Source organism: Amblyomma americanum, chromosome 2 (genome assembly GCF_052857255.1).
Source record: "Amblyomma americanum isolate KBUSLIRL-KWMA chromosome 2, ASM5285725v1, whole genome shotgun sequence".
NCBI lineage: Eukaryota > Metazoa > Arthropoda > Arachnida > Ixodida > Ixodidae > Amblyomma > Amblyomma americanum.
Genome location: NC_135498.1, coordinates 86188551 through 86203400, shown reverse-complemented (window position 1 = coordinate 86203400; position 14850 = coordinate 86188551). Strand labels below are relative to the sequence as shown.

At 47.4% G+C, this 14850-nt stretch overlaps 1 protein-coding gene across 1 annotated transcript; it reads right to left on the bottom strand.

Moving 5' to 3' along the window:
- Nucleotides 1–5142: 5142 nt before the first annotated feature.
- On the bottom strand, nt 5143–14345 carry LOC144118765 (uncharacterized). The gene is made up of 3 exons (XM_077651595.1): nt 14204–14345; nt 7296–7525; nt 5143–5346 (listed from the first exon to the last, which is right to left on the bottom strand). Exons 1-3 carry the CDS (start codon nt 14343–14345, stop codon nt 5143–5145), a joined length of 576 nt encoding a protein of 191 aa, XP_077507721.1.
- Between the last annotated feature and the right edge of the window lie 505 nt (nt 14346–14850).

Below are 14850 nucleotides of genomic sequence, written 5' to 3'. Positions count from 1 at the left end.
AGTTCAGGAGCTTAGCCGAGGCAGATGGCGCTAGCTTCGCGTGCAAGATATGTAAGCGTTTTGAGGAGACCGCTCAGATGTTGAAAGGGGAATGGGCAGCTACGATTAAGGAACTCGAAGTGGACCTGAAGGTGGAATGAGGGAAACGGATTAAGTTAGAAACTCAAGTCGCCGAGTCGCTTAAGTGGGAGGAGGCTAATGCCGACCAGTTGGAGCGAACTGTGGGCGAGCTGAGGGAGGAGCGGGAAAAGCGGGCCCAGCTAGAAGAGCAGGTAGAAGCGCTCAGGTCGCGGCCGGCAGGGCACCCCGGATCGGAGCAGTGTCAGGTGGGGAATGAGGGTTGTCGATCCTACAGTGCAGTAGCGCAGCAGGGTGTGAGTGGGGAAGAGAGAGAGATGTAAAAACTCGCGACAGTAGCGTACGGCGGCGGGAGAGGCAGGTAGTGAGATCCGGAGGGCATCAGTCGCAATCAGGAATCGAACGGTTAGAGTCGAGCAGGGTTCTGGTAGTCGGTGACTCGAACGTAGCGAGGGTTGAGGGAGGCATTTTGACGGCAGTAAAGGCGGACAGGCGGGTGCAGGTGGAGGCCCAGTCAGGGAAGTGCATGGTAGATGGAATGGCCAAACCCAGGAGGTGGTGGGGGCCGCATGGATGGCGAACACCTTGTCGTTATCCATGCTGGTCTCAACAATGTGCTGAAGGAGAGGAGCCAGAATCTCGAGAAGCAGTTAGAAGTGGGGATGCGTATGCTTAGAGAGGCCTCTGGTAGTGTGCATGCGACCATATGCACAATCCCAGAGGTCCAGAGGCAGGCTAGCGAAACAGAAAAGAGGATCGTTGAGGCTAACCGTGTAATTAGATTAATGAGTCGACGAATACAATACGGGGCAATGGAAGTTAACAGGGAAGTGTACGAGGCCAGGCCCCATCCTTTTGCACAGGATGACATTCACAACGGTGGTGCCACTGGCGAGAGGGTGGGTAGTAGGATAGGTCGCCAGGCAACAGCGTTTTTAGGGGGGCCCAGAGCTCTCAGGGAGCCAGTGCAGAAAAGGAAGAACTAAGATGAAAGGGACAATAGAACCATTTGAGAAGAAATAGACACAAGCGCCAGGGCTAAGTTAATTCAGATATTTGTTTCATTAACATGACAGGAGGCAGGAATAGACAAATGGGAGGAAATAGAAGAACAGTTAAGGCAGAAGGAATTAATGGTATATGGTGTAGTGGAAACGCGTCTTAGAGACATTGAGCAACTACCCTGTAAACCAGACTACGAATTGGGAATATTGCAATAGACCAGACGGCAGCAGAAAGGGGGGTGGAATTCGGGCATTCATTCAAAAAAGTAAGGATTTTCAAACGGTTAAACTGGGATGCAAGGAACATTTATGGCTTAAAGGAAAAGTGGCAGGGTAGCAAATATCCTTGGCTTTGTGTACCTTTGGACAGGAGATAACGCCAAAGAGGAAAACAGGAAATTGTTAGGATGTATTGGAAGCGCCATTGATGAGCTAGGAGGACAGGGTGAAATAATCATATTAGGCGACATGAAAGCACATATAGAAGACCTGGATGGGTACACAGATTCGACATGAAGCATGCTGCAGGACATGTATGACAGGCATGATTTAGTTTTATGCAACTGTACCGAGAAGAGTGAAGGGCTCATAACATGGGAGTAGTAACTCGACAGTAGATTATGCACTAATGTCACAGATGTTGTATAATAGATTAGGGGTAATGAGCAAAGAATAACATGGTTCCAGAAGTTCATGTAGTGACCAAAAGCGTATCAAGTTGAGTTTCAGAAGAGAAACCAAAGCAGGACTGAAGCGAGATGAACAATCAGAGGGGAATTTTTACTCTGAAAAGCACTTGGAAGCAGCAGCCAAACAAATTGAGAAAGCAATTTTTGAGGATAGTGAAACAGAATGGATTTATACCAAATTAACTCGATTACTGGATCTTGAGCTAGCTAAGGTGCGAGTGAAGCTAAAAGGGAAAAGACGCAAACCAAAAAGTTGGTAGGATGAGGAGGTCAAGAGGGCGATAGAGAAACGTCAGGAAGCGTCCAGGGAACACAGATATTTCAAGAATTGGGGGGAAACAAAAGTTGAAGTAGACAGAAAATAGGATACCTTCATTAAGTGTAGAAGGGAAGCATCCTATTTGGTTAAAGGGAAAATTAGAAGAAAGTGTACCCAATGGATGTCAAAAGTAAATAAAAATAGAAAAGCAGCCCAAAAAATTCTGGAAGCATCTAAATGCAATGAGTAATAAGACTAGGCTAGAACAAAAGTTTATTGTTCCAGGTCAGGGTATTCGACTAGAAGGGGATGAAGCGATAAAACACATAGGAACAAGGATGACAAGAAATTTAAAGAAGAAATGTTGCGCATAATTTATCGATGGAGGATAGACCGGTTACTGCAATAGCTTCACTTGAGCAAAGACAGTGCGAAAAGGCAGGGAAGAAGGTTCCTAGTCGCACGTCAACAGGACCAGATGGTATTCCGATTATGTTAATAACGAAACGAGGACCAAAATTCAAGAAAACAATAATACAGGTAGTGCATGTAATGATGTTGGATGAGAAAGTTCCCGATGAATGGCGATTAAGTAGAATGAACATGATATATAAGGGAAAGAGGGAAAAGCTGACGTAAGTAACTACCGTCCAATAACAGTGACATCTGTGGTGTAGAGGGTGGTGATTCAGATTATAAAGGACAGATTGCAGGCTTGGGTGGAGGAGGAGGAGGTGCCAGGGGAGCTACAAAATGGGTTCCGGAAACAAAGGAGGTTGGATAATAATAATAATTGGTTTTTTGGGGGAAAGGAAATGACGCAGTATCTGTCTCATATATCGTTGGACACCTGAACCGCGCCGTAATCAAAGGGATAAAGGAGGGAGTGAAAGAAGAAAGGAAGTAATAGGTGCCGTAGTGGAGGGCTCCGGAATAATTTCGACCACCTGGGGATCTTTAACGTGCACTGCCATCGCACAGCACACGGGCGCCTTAGCGTTTTTCCTCCATAAAAACGCAGCCGCCGCGGTCGGGTTCGAACCCGGGAACTCCGGATCAGTAGTCGAGCGCCCTAACCACTGAGCCACCGCAGCTCATTAACAAAATCCTGCCACCACAGAATGCATTCCAGCGTATCACACCAGGTAAAAAGATTGCTTTCGGCAGGGTACCCACTAGAACTTATCACGTCAGTAGCTGAGTCGGCCCTAAAGAAGAGCAAGTCAGAACCAGCTACACGAGACGGCCAGGGATCGGACAACAACCGCAAACGTGTCGCTGTGATTCCATATCTACATGGAATTTCACACTCCCTGAAAAAAGTGGGGAAAAAAGCAGGTGTTGATGTTGTGTTTTCCGCGCCTGATCGTCTGGCCGGTTTGTGCCGATCTGTTAATGAGTTAAAAGGAAAAGTGGCGAAGTGCACAACTAAGCACCAATCACGCTTCGTTTCTTGTGATAAGGGGGTTGTTTATAACATCCCTCTGCCTTGTGGAGGGCAGTACGTTGGACAGACGGGACGTTGCATAAATAAAAGGCTGAGCGAACACAGCTATAAAGTGTCAAAAGTAGTTTCAGGTCATCTCGGCATTCATTGCCGGGATTGTGAATGGGCAAAGAAAGAGAAAAAACAGTGCGTACCGCTATATCATGAAACCAAGGTCATTGCCAAAAATCGGGGAAAAAACTGCGAGGGAAATTATCGAGGCTTACAACATATTCAAGCAGGGAAATGCATGTATAAGTACCCCTTCGCTAACACTTCTGCAAAAAGAGCTGTCACTCCTGGGGGTTGATAATCTCTGCTGATTTCTAGCGTGCTTTGTTGCTGTTGTCACATTTACGTTTTGTTTTTGGTTTTTGCACTTTGTAAACCCTTCCCTCATTGCCGACATCCATGTATTTATACTTGTGTGATCAGCAATAAACCCTCAGTTGTTAGTCAGCGCCGTGTCGTTCGCCTTCTTGTCTTTTGTGCTCGTCTTTGTTCGCGCTGTTTGTTCAAGATGCTTAACCAACTAGCCCGCCAAAACGTGTTAGCGGGTAGGAGATTGGAGGACAATCTGTTTTCATTGACGCAGTATATAGAGATTGCTGAAAAGGAACACGGTCCCCTATGGCTAGCATTTCTGGATATTAAGGGAGCCTACGACAACGTTATCCAAGAGTATCTGTGGGACATACGGGGCACATTGGATGTGGAAGATGGAGTAATTAATCTTTTAAAAGATATACATAAAGATGCCAAAGTGCTTATAACATGAGAAACAATGTATCAGAGCCTGTAGAGATATAGCGGGGGCTTAGGCAAGGATGTCCTCTGTCTTCTTTGTTGTTCATGTTGTACCTGCAAGGGTTGGAGACCAAGCTAGAGAGGAGCGGACTAGGCTTCAACCTTCCTTTTTTCAAGCAAGGAGAATTGATTAAACAGTCATTACCGGGACAAATATACGTCAATGATATAGTTCTAATGGCTGAAACAAGGAAGATTCACAGAAGTTGATAGACATATGCGGTACAGAGGGAGATAGATTAGGTTTCAAGTTTTGTAAGTAAAAATCTGCAGTTATGATATTTCATGAAGAGGTCGGCGAGCATAGAATACAGAAGTTCACGCTAGAAGTAGTTGATGAGTACAAGTATCTTGGGGTGTGGATGAATAATGGTGCTGAGTATCTGACAGAGCATGAAAAATATGTAAAGAGTAAAGCTAGTTGGAACGCAGCTGTCATGAAAAATAGGGCACTGTGAAATTACAATGGGTATGAAGTGGTAAGAGGGATCTAGAAAGGGGTCTTGGTTCTTAGCCTGATTTTCGGTAATGCGGTCCTGTGCATGAGACCAGATGTGCAAGCAAGGTTTGTGTAGCATAGCCTTAGCGTGCTCGCAGTAACGCCGCACCAGGGAAGCAGCAGCGCAGTCAGTAGAACCAAAAATGAATGTTTATTCATAGGTGTAGGGCGTATTTGTAAGTAGCCTAGTGGCATGAAGATAGGAAGGAGCACGTGCTAGTCGTGATAGTCCAAAGCTCTGAAGGATCGCCAGATTAGGCGATAAAAGGTGCGCGCACGCGCACTTCGAAAACACATCATGTTGCAACATTCCTTCCCCCTCAGAAGTGAAAGCGTTGTACTGGCTTGCGTTCTCTCGTTGAGCGTCTCAGAGTTTGTTGTGCGACACCTGTATTAAACGGGGCCACCGGAATATATGGGGAACCGGTGCCATTTGGGGTGCGCCGAGCAGTCATGCCGTCATCCGGTTTCTCCCTTTCTGTACGTTGTAGTTGTGTTGCTTGGTCTGGCTCACTGCAATGTGTGTTGGTTGTAGTTCATCATCATCATCAGCCTTACTACACCCACTGCAGGGCAAAGGCCTCTCCCATGTCTCTCCAATTAACCCTATCCTTTGCCAGCTGCATCCACCCTTTGCCTGCAAACTTCTTAATCTCATCCGCCCACCTAACCTTCTGCCGCCCCCTGCTCCGCTTACTTACTCTTCGAATCCACTCCGTTACCCTTAAGGACCAGCGGTTGTCTTGCCTTCGCATTACATGCCCGGCCCAAGCCCATTTCTTTCTCTTGATTTCTAATAGGATGTCATTAATCAGTATTTGTTCCCTCACCCGCTCTGTCCGCTTCCGATCTCTTAATGTTACCCCTATCATTTTTCTTTCCATGGCTCGCTGCGTTGTCCTTAACTTAAGCTGAACTCTTTTCGTTAGCCTCCACGTTTCTGCCCCGTAGGTGAGTACCGGTAAGATTATGCTGTTGTACACTTTCCTCTTGGGGAAATTGGTAAACTGCCACTCATGATCTGCGAGAGTTTGCCGTATGCGCTCCACCCCATTCTTATCCTTCTAGTTATCTCCCTCTCGTGATCCGGATCAGCTGTCACTACCTGCCCTAGTAGACGTGTTCCGTCACAATTTCTAGGCTCTCGCTGCCAATTGTGAACTGTTGTTCCCTTGCTAGGCTGTTGAACATTACCTTGGTTTTCTGCATGTTAATATTTAGACCCATCGATCTGCTCTGCCTGTCTAACTCATTGATCATGATTTGCCGTTCACCTCCTAAGTGACTCAGCAAGGCAATGTCATCAGCAAATCGCAGATTATTTAGGTATTTTCCATTTAGTCTTATTCCCAACTGTTCCCAATTAAGGCCTCGAAATACCTCCTGTAAACCTGCGGTGAACAGCATTGGCGAGATCGTGTCTCCTTGCCTGACGCCCTTTCTTATTGGAATTTTATTGCTGACTTTATGGAGGACTATAGTAGCTGTGCAGTTGCTATATATATTTTCCAGTATCTTGACATAATGCTCTTCTACCCCCTGATTACGCAATGCCTGTATGACTGCTGAGGTTTCCACTGAGTCGATTGCTTTCTCGTAATCAATGAAAGCTATATATAGAGGTTGGTTATATTCTGCGCATTTCTCTATCACCTGATTGATAGTGTGAATATGATCTATTGTGGAATATCCTTTACGAAAGCCTGCCTGATCATTTGGTTGATTAAAGTCTGACGTCGCCCTGACTCTATTAGCGATTACCTTAGTAAATACTTCGTAGGCAACGGATAGTAAGCTGATCGGCCTGTAATTTTTCAAGTCCTTGGCGTCTCCCTTCTTATGAATTAAGATAATTTTTGCATTCTTCCAAGCTCCTGGTACAGTCGAGGTCATAAGGCATTGCGTATACAGGGTGGCTAGTTTTTGTAGCACGATGTCCCCTCCATCCTTCAACAGATCTGCTGTTACCTGATCCTCCCCAGCTGCTTTTCCCCTTTTCATTGCTTATAAGGCTTTGTTTACTTCATCTTTCTTTACTGGCGGGATGACGCATTGCTGTGCACTGCTGTCTTTCTCATTAACGCTCTGATTACATTGGCTACTGTACAGGTCTGTTTAGAACTCTTCGGCTACGTTAACTATCTTATCCATATTGCTAATGACATTGCCCTGTTTGTCTCTTAATGCATACATCTGGTTTTTACCTATGCCAAGTTTCCTCTTCACTGTTTTTAGGCTACCTTCATTCTTTATAGCATGCTCGGTTCTCTCCATATTAAACATCCTTATGTCGGCTACCTTGCGCTTATTTATCCACTTTGATAGCTCCGTTAGTTCTATTCTATCGGTAGGGTTAGATGCCCTCATGTTTTGGCGCTTCTTAATCAGATCTTCCGTTACCTGAGATAGCTTCTCGGTGTCCTTTCAAACTGTTCTACCGCCTACTTCTGCTTCGCACTCCGTAATTATTGATGGTTGTAGTTACTGCCGGGGTATCCCCTGGTGCTTCTGGTCGTGGGCGGACCTGGTCTACGTGCCGCTGGACGACTCCGTCTGATGTTTCCACTGTCACTATTCTCGCTCCAGACGTCGTCTTCACATGGCCGGGCGTCCACTTGGTCCCCGCACCGTAATTGCGGGCATACACCTCACTTCCAAGCAGTGGCAGCCAGTCATCGTTGTTCTCTTTTGGTCCTAGAAGTGCTGGAGGAAATCATGTGTCCTAGCGTGAGCGTGTTTCATAGCCCAAAAGCAGCTATGCTGGGGATTTGATTTACCCGATTTTCGCGGAGTCCTCCGATAGCTAAAGAGTAACCGTACCAGGTTCTCTTCCAGGTTTCCTTCCCTCTTTTTTCGAAGGCCATCTTTTATAGTTCGCACTGCACTTTCCGCCGCACCATTAGACTGGGGATGGTATGGAGCACATCCAAGGTGCAAAATGTTGTTTGGCAAGAACGACGCGAAGTCTTGACTGGTAAACTGGGTTCCGTTGTCAGAAACGATCAGGAGCGTAAATTGCTGGGCTAGTTGGTTCATAATGTTGTCAGGGTGGAACCAGCGGAACACAGACGCAGGACAAGAAAAGGAGGTACACACACCACACCGCTGGACTTGCAACTGATTTATTTCGAAGAAAACCACCACATTTAAAGGATTCCCTGCGCAAGCGCACACTCTGGATGAAGGGAACAACTGTATTAAGATAAAAGAAAGTTATATTCTTTATCCGTGATAAAAACCGAGGGATCGCTGACACACTTTTCCTTGTTTTTCCTGATTAGAAACGCTTCAAGAATTTCACGCTCTCGTCTTGTTCTCCCCCGACCGATAATGCTCGTGCGGTGAAGCAAAGGAGAACATCCCTCGCATACCTTAACATGCAAGGCTAAATTGCTGCCAGTGCCTGAATTGAACGTTGTTCGGTTCTGCCTCAGACGTTCATTGATGCACCCTCCGGTTTGCCCGATGTAGGTTTTCCCACAGGACAATGGGATGCAATGTACCACCCCTACTTCACACGAAGTGAACCTCGTCTGGTGCTTGGTTTTACAGGTCCCCTTTTTCTGCGGACCACCAGACATACGGGCGCACAAACCAGATAGTTTCCGGGGGGGCAGAAAAAACCGCAGTGACACCGAATTTTTGTGCCACTTTTTTTAGACCATGCGATGTCTTGTGGCAGTAAGGAAGCACTTCAATCTTCTTCCTGTTCTCTTGCGATGGACTAGCAGACTTAGCCGACAGTTTCTTCATCTTATTCCCCAGTGATTCAGCCACTGCAAGCAAAACCGACGAGGGAAACCCAGAATCTGACAACCGCGCGACCTGCTCGGCCAGACTTTGCTGCATGACATGTGGGCAACTTTTCTTGAGAGCGTTCGAAAAACACAAATTTGCGATGCTGCGCTTCACCAGCTTCGAATGCGCCGATTCATATGGCAAAAGCGACTTTTTAGTCCTGGGCGAATATTTCCAACACACGTGCCCATCGGGTAAAAAAGTCAATTCTAAATCAAGGAACCTAATGGTCTTGTCAGATGGAATCTCTTTGGTAAAAGCCAAGTTGTTAGAGCATGTGCTAAAAACATTTAAAAGCTGGTCTGCCACAAGAGTGAGCTTGTCAGTTTCGTTTAATTTTAAAATGACTAGAAAATCGTCCACATATCTGAAAACCCTAATAACACGTGTGTCTTGAATGGAATCCTGTAGAATCGAGTCAATTTTTGCTAAAACAATTTCGCACAGAAATGGCGCTACACACGAGCCAATGCAGATACCTCGGTTTTGCACCACGTACTTGCTGTCATATTGAACAATTGTCGAATTTAAATACACCTTCAACAGCTCAAGGAAAGATTCCAGAGATATGCCACACTTGTTCTGGAAGGAAATTGTCCCCGTTTTTTCAATTAATTCGCGTACAGCACAAAAGAGTTCATCATGCGGAATAGAGTAAAACAAGTCCTCAATGTCCAAAGAGAAGGCTGCATTGGCACCGGGAAAACCGGAACAGAGGCACTCCACCAGGTTCAGTGAGCTCTTCACCCTAAAGGGATCCGTCGGCACCAGACCATCGAAGGAAACCTTGAGGTAGTTGGAGACCACTTTTTGCCACGAGCCTTCTTCTGTAACGATGGCCCTGAACGGATAACCAGGCTTATGAGTTTTAGCGCTGAAGAACACCCGCAGGACGTCTTGATCACTCTTCCGAACTTCTTCTTCAAGGCGACGCAAATTCAGCCGATTTAATAGCCCCAATGCCAGAGCCTTAGCCTTTCGTGGTTTTAAGTCTGAATTCCTGAAGTTCTTCTCGATAGCCTCGGTGGCTTTTGTCTTAAAAAGTGAAGAAGGCAAAACCACGAACCCACCTTCCTTATCTGCTTGCAGAAGGCTGAGGCCCTCCTGCTGGAAATGGTTGACCAAGGGGCGAAGATCCTTGCTTCTTTTATGTCGGCTGGGCCAAGTCCGTGCAAGACAGCCGACTCCCTCCGAGACGCAGTAACTCTTCTCCTCAGGAGGTGCCTTTCCAGCAATACTGTGCACAGCTGCCAGAAGTTCATGCTTTCGAACCTGCGGCTCCAGGGCGTACTTAGGGCCAAGCTTCAGTAGGTTGTCGAACTCCGATGGAAGGGAGGCTCCTTCTAGGTACGTCACAGCTGTCCTTGTTTCAGGCTCTCTCTTTTTCTTGGGCAAATGTCGTCGAAGGTCGTTCCAGTAGGTTTCCGTAAGTATGGATGCTAGGCGAAATTGTTCACGAAGCCTGCTAGAAGCCGCCCAGGGATTCCCGATCTGAAGGCAGGCATGCCGCAGCCAATCCCGCAGGTGTCTGACCTGCCGATATAGCTCCGACTTGAGTATTCTACAGACACGCTTCCAGTGGCCTGAAGACGGTGGCAGAGCGCCGAAAAGCTGGCAGACTTCCACTGGCGGAAATCCGCTTTTTAGACAATGCGACAGAATTCTTGCCTTACATGTAGTCAGAGCAATGGCGCTGACGCAGGAAGATAAAACATCCGAAGATGCTTGAACACGAAGAAAAGGGCCCAGAGTAGAAGAATAATAGTTCAGGAGCGTAAATTGCTGGGCTAGTTGGTTCATAATGTTGTCAAGGTGGAACCAGCGGAACACAGACGCAGGACAAGAAAAGGAGGTACACACACCACACCGCTGGACTTGCAACTGATTTATTTCGAAGAAAACCACCACATTTAAAGGATTCCCTGCGCAAGCGCACACTCTGGATGAAGGGAACAACTGTATTAAGATAAAGGAAAGTTATATTCTTTATCCGTGATAAAAACCGAGGGATCGCTGACACACTTTTCCTTGTTTTTCCTGATTAGAAACGCTTCAAGAATTTCACGCTCTCGTCTTGTTCTCCCCCGACCCATAATGCTCGTGCGGTGAAGCAAAGGAGAACATCCCTCGCATACCTTAACATGCAAGGCTAAATTGCTGTCAGTGCCTGAATTGAACGTTGTTCGGTGCTGCCTCAGACGTTCATTGATGCACCCTCCGGTTTGCCCGATGTAGGTTTTCCCACAGGACAATGGGATGCAATATACCACCCCTACTTCACACGAAGTGAACCTCGTCTGGTGCTTGGTTTTACAGGTCCCCTTTTTCTGCGGACCACCAGACATACGGGCGCACAAACCAGATAGTTTCCGGGGGGCAGAAAAAACCGCAGTGACACCGAATTTTTGTGCACTTTTTTATACCATGCGATGTCTTGTGGCAGTAAGGAAGCACTTCAATCTTCTTCCTGTTCTCTTGCGATGGACTAGCAGACTTAGCCGACATTGCTCTGACTACATGTAAGGCAAGAATTCTGTCGCATTGTCTAAAAAGCGGATTTCCGCCAGTGGAAGTCTGCCAGCTTTTCGGCGCTCTGCCACCGTCTTCAGGCCACTGGAAGCGTGTCTGTAGAATACTCAAGTCGGAGCTATATCGGCAGGTCAGACACCTGCGGGATTGGCTGCGGCATGCCTGCCTTCAGATCGGGAATCCCTGGGCGGCTTCTAGCAGGCTTCGTGAACAATTTCGCCTAGCATCCATACTTACGGAAACCTACTGGAACGACCTTCGACGACATTTGCCCAAGAAAAAGAGAGAGCCTGAAACAAGGACAGCTGTGACGTACCTAGAAGGAGCCTCCCTTCCATCGGAGTTCGACAACCTACTGAAGCTTGGCCCTAAGTACGCCCTGGAGCCACAGGTTCGAAAGCATGAACTTCTGGCAGCTGTGCACAGTATTGCTGGAAAGGCACCTCCTGAGGAGAAGAGTTACTGCGTCTCGGAGGGAGTCGGCTGTCTTGCACGGACTTGGCCCAGCCGACATAAAAGAAGCAAGGATCTTCGCCCCTTGGTCAACCATTTCCAGCAGGAGGGCCTCAGCCTTCTGCAAGCAGATAAGGAAGGTGGGTTCGTGGTTTTGCCTTCTTCACTTTTTAAGACAAAAGCCACCGAGGCTATCGAGAAGAACTTCAGGAATTCAGACTTAAAACCACGAAAGGCTAAGGCTCTGGCATTGGGGCTATTAAATCGGCTGAATTTGCGTCGCCTTGAAGAAGAAGTTCGGAAGAGTGATCAAGACGTCCTGCGGGTGTTCTTCAGCGCTAAAACTCATAAGCCTGGTTATCCGTTCAGGGCCATCGTTACAGAAGAAGGCTCGTGGCAAAAAGTGGTCTCCAACTACCTCAAGGTTTCCTTCGATGGTCTGGTGCCGACGGATCCCTTTAGGGTGAAGAGCTCACTGAACCTGGTGGAGTGCCTCTGTTCCGGTTTTCCCGGTGCCAATGCAGCCTTCTCTTGGACATTGAGGACTTGTTTTACTCTATTCCGCATGATGAACTCTTTTGTGCTGTACGCGAATTAATTGAAAAAACGGGGACAATTTCCTTCCAGAACAAGTGTGGCATATCTCTGGAATCTTTCCTTGAGCTGTTGAAGGTGTATTTAAATTCGACAATTGTTCAATATGACAGCAAGTACGTGGTGCAAAACCGAGGTATCTGCATTGGCTCGTGTGTAGCGCCATTTCTGTGCGAAATTTTTTTAGCAAAAATTGACTCGATTCTACAGGATTCCATTCAAGACACACGTGTTATTAGGGTTTTCAGATATGTGGACAATTTTCTAGTCATTTTAAAATTAAACGAAACTGACAAGCTCACTCTTGTGGCAGACCAGCTTTTAAATGTTTTTAGCACATGCTCTAACAACTTGGCTTTTACCAAAGAGATTCCATCTGACAAGACCATTAGGTTCCTTGATTTAGAATTGACTTTTTTACCCGATGGGCACGTGTGTTGGAAATATTCGCCCAGGACTAAAAAGTCGCTTTTGCCATATGAATCGGCGCATTCGAAGCTGGTGAAGCGCAGCATCGCAAATTTGTGTTTTTCGAACGCTCTCAAGAAAAGTTGCCCACATGTCATGCAGCAAAGTCTGGCCGAGCAGGTCGCGCGGTTGTCAGATTCTGGGTTTCCCTCGTCGGTTTTGCTTGCAGTGGCTGAATCACTGGGGAATAAGATGAAGAAACTGTCGGCTAAGTCTGCTAGTCCATCGCAAGAGAACAGGAAGAAGATTGAAGTGCTTCCTTACTGCCACAAGACATCGCATGGTCTAAAAAAAGTGGCACAAAAATTCGGTGTCACTGCGGTTTTTTCTGCCCCCCCGGAAACTATCTGGTTTGTGCGCCCGTATGTCTGGTGGTCCGCAGAAAAAGGGGACCTGTAAAACCAAGCACCAGACGAGGTTCACTTCGTGTGAAGTAGGGGTGGTATATTGCATCCCATTGTCCTGTGGGAAAACCTACATCGGGCAAACCGGAGGGTGCATCAATGAACGTCTGAGGCAGCACCGAACAACGTTCAATTCAGGCACTGGCAGCAATTTAGCCTTGCATGTTAAGGTATGCGAGGGATGTTCTCCTTTGCTTCACCGCACGAGCATTATCGGTCGGGGGAGAACAAGACGAGAGCGTGAAATTCTTGAAGCGTTTCTAATCAGGAAAAACAAGGAAAAGTGTGTCAGCGATCCCTCGGTTTTTATCACGGATAAAGAATATAACTTTCTTTTATCTTAATACAGTTGTTCCCTTCATCCAGAGTGTGCGCTTGCGCAGGGAATCCTTTAAATGTAGTGGTTTTCTTCGAAATAAATCAGTTGCAAGTCCAGCGGTGTGGTGTGTGTACCTCCTTTTCTTGTCCTGCGTCTGTGTTCCGCTGGTTCCACCCTGACAACATCAGAAACGATCGTGCGGGGTATTCCAAACCTGCTGAAAATGTCACGCAGACAGTTAACGGTAGTCTGCGTTGAAGCGTGCGACAAAAGGTATTGCTTCGAGCCATTTGGTATGTGCGTCGACTACTACGAGTATCATTTTCCCGCAGATCGGACCCGCGTAGTCAATGTGAATACGGGACCACGTTTCGCCTGGTTCAGGCCAGTTAACGGAGGTGGCCGCGGCTGTCATCTGCTGATTTTGCACACAGTTCTGGCACTGAGCAGGCAGCTCCTCAACATTTCTTTCGAGGCCTGGCCACCAGAACAAAGAACGTGCGACAGATTTCATTGCCGGTGAACCCTGGTGCGTTTCATGTAGAAGATTCAGCACTCGCTCTCTAGCTTCGGTCGGTATTATGACCCTATTACCCCAGTACACCAGTTCATGTGCTATCGATAGTTCGAGCTTACGGTCAAAAAACGGCAGTACGGCCCGAGTCATTCCGTTTGCGTTCCTGGGCCACCCATGTAGTATGCACCGTTTGACCCTCGACCAGGACAGCGTCAGAAGACGTTAATGCCTTCAGCTCACGCGATGTCACAACGCCATAATTCAGCTAGTTCAGCGACAGCACATATTGGGCGGCTCACCGTCGTCGTCAGCTTCCGGAGAACGCTGCGGAAGTCGGCTCAGGGCGTCAGCGTTCAGCATCAGTCGTCCTGGTGCGTACTGTAGCCGGTACCGGTAGGCCCCCAGGTGGAGCGCCCAACGTTGTATCCGTGCGGCGGCCATTGTGGGCGTCTGCTTGTCTGATCTCAGCAGGCCCAGCAATGGCTGATGGTCAGTCACCAGCATAAATTTCCTACCTAGAAGGTAGTCACGGAATTTCGTGACGCCGAACACCAGTGCCAGTGCCTCTCGCTCGAGCTGTGAATATTTGCGCTCCGCCTGCGTTAATGTTCGCGAGCGGAACCCGGTGGGCCTGTGATTGTTACCAGTCTTGTGAAACAAAACAGCTCCCACACCGTACGGAGACGCGTCACATTCAAGTTTAAATTCCTTCGAAGGGTCGAAATGTACGAGAACCTTGGCTGTTTTAAGGTTTTGCTTGACACGATCAAATGCGAGCTCTTGAGGCTGTTTCCATTGCCAGCGTGCATTCTTTCAAGCAGTTGATACAAAGGAGTAAGTGTGGTTAACATGTTCGGCAGAAACCTCGTGTAAAAAGTAACCATACCCAAAAGCGAACGTAGCTCGCCGACATTACATGGGCTGGGTGCCGGCATGATAGCGTCAA

What these genes read in the sequence shown, in the direction of transcription:
- LOC144118765 (XM_077651595.1), bottom strand. Translation starts at nt 14,345, where the DNA reads ATGGCCGCCGCACGGATACAACGTTGGGCGCTCCACCTGGGGGCCTAC. An exon ending in TCCGGAAGCTGACGACGACG is followed by an intron (nt 7,526 to 14,203) that starts GTGAGCCGCCCA and finishes GATTTCCTCCAG; the next exon opens with CACTTCTAGGACCAAAAGAG. An exon ending in CCCCGGCAGTAACTACAACC is followed by an intron (nt 5,347 to 7,295) that starts ATCAATAATTAC and finishes ACTACAACCAAC; the next exon opens with ACACATTGCAGTGAGCCAGA.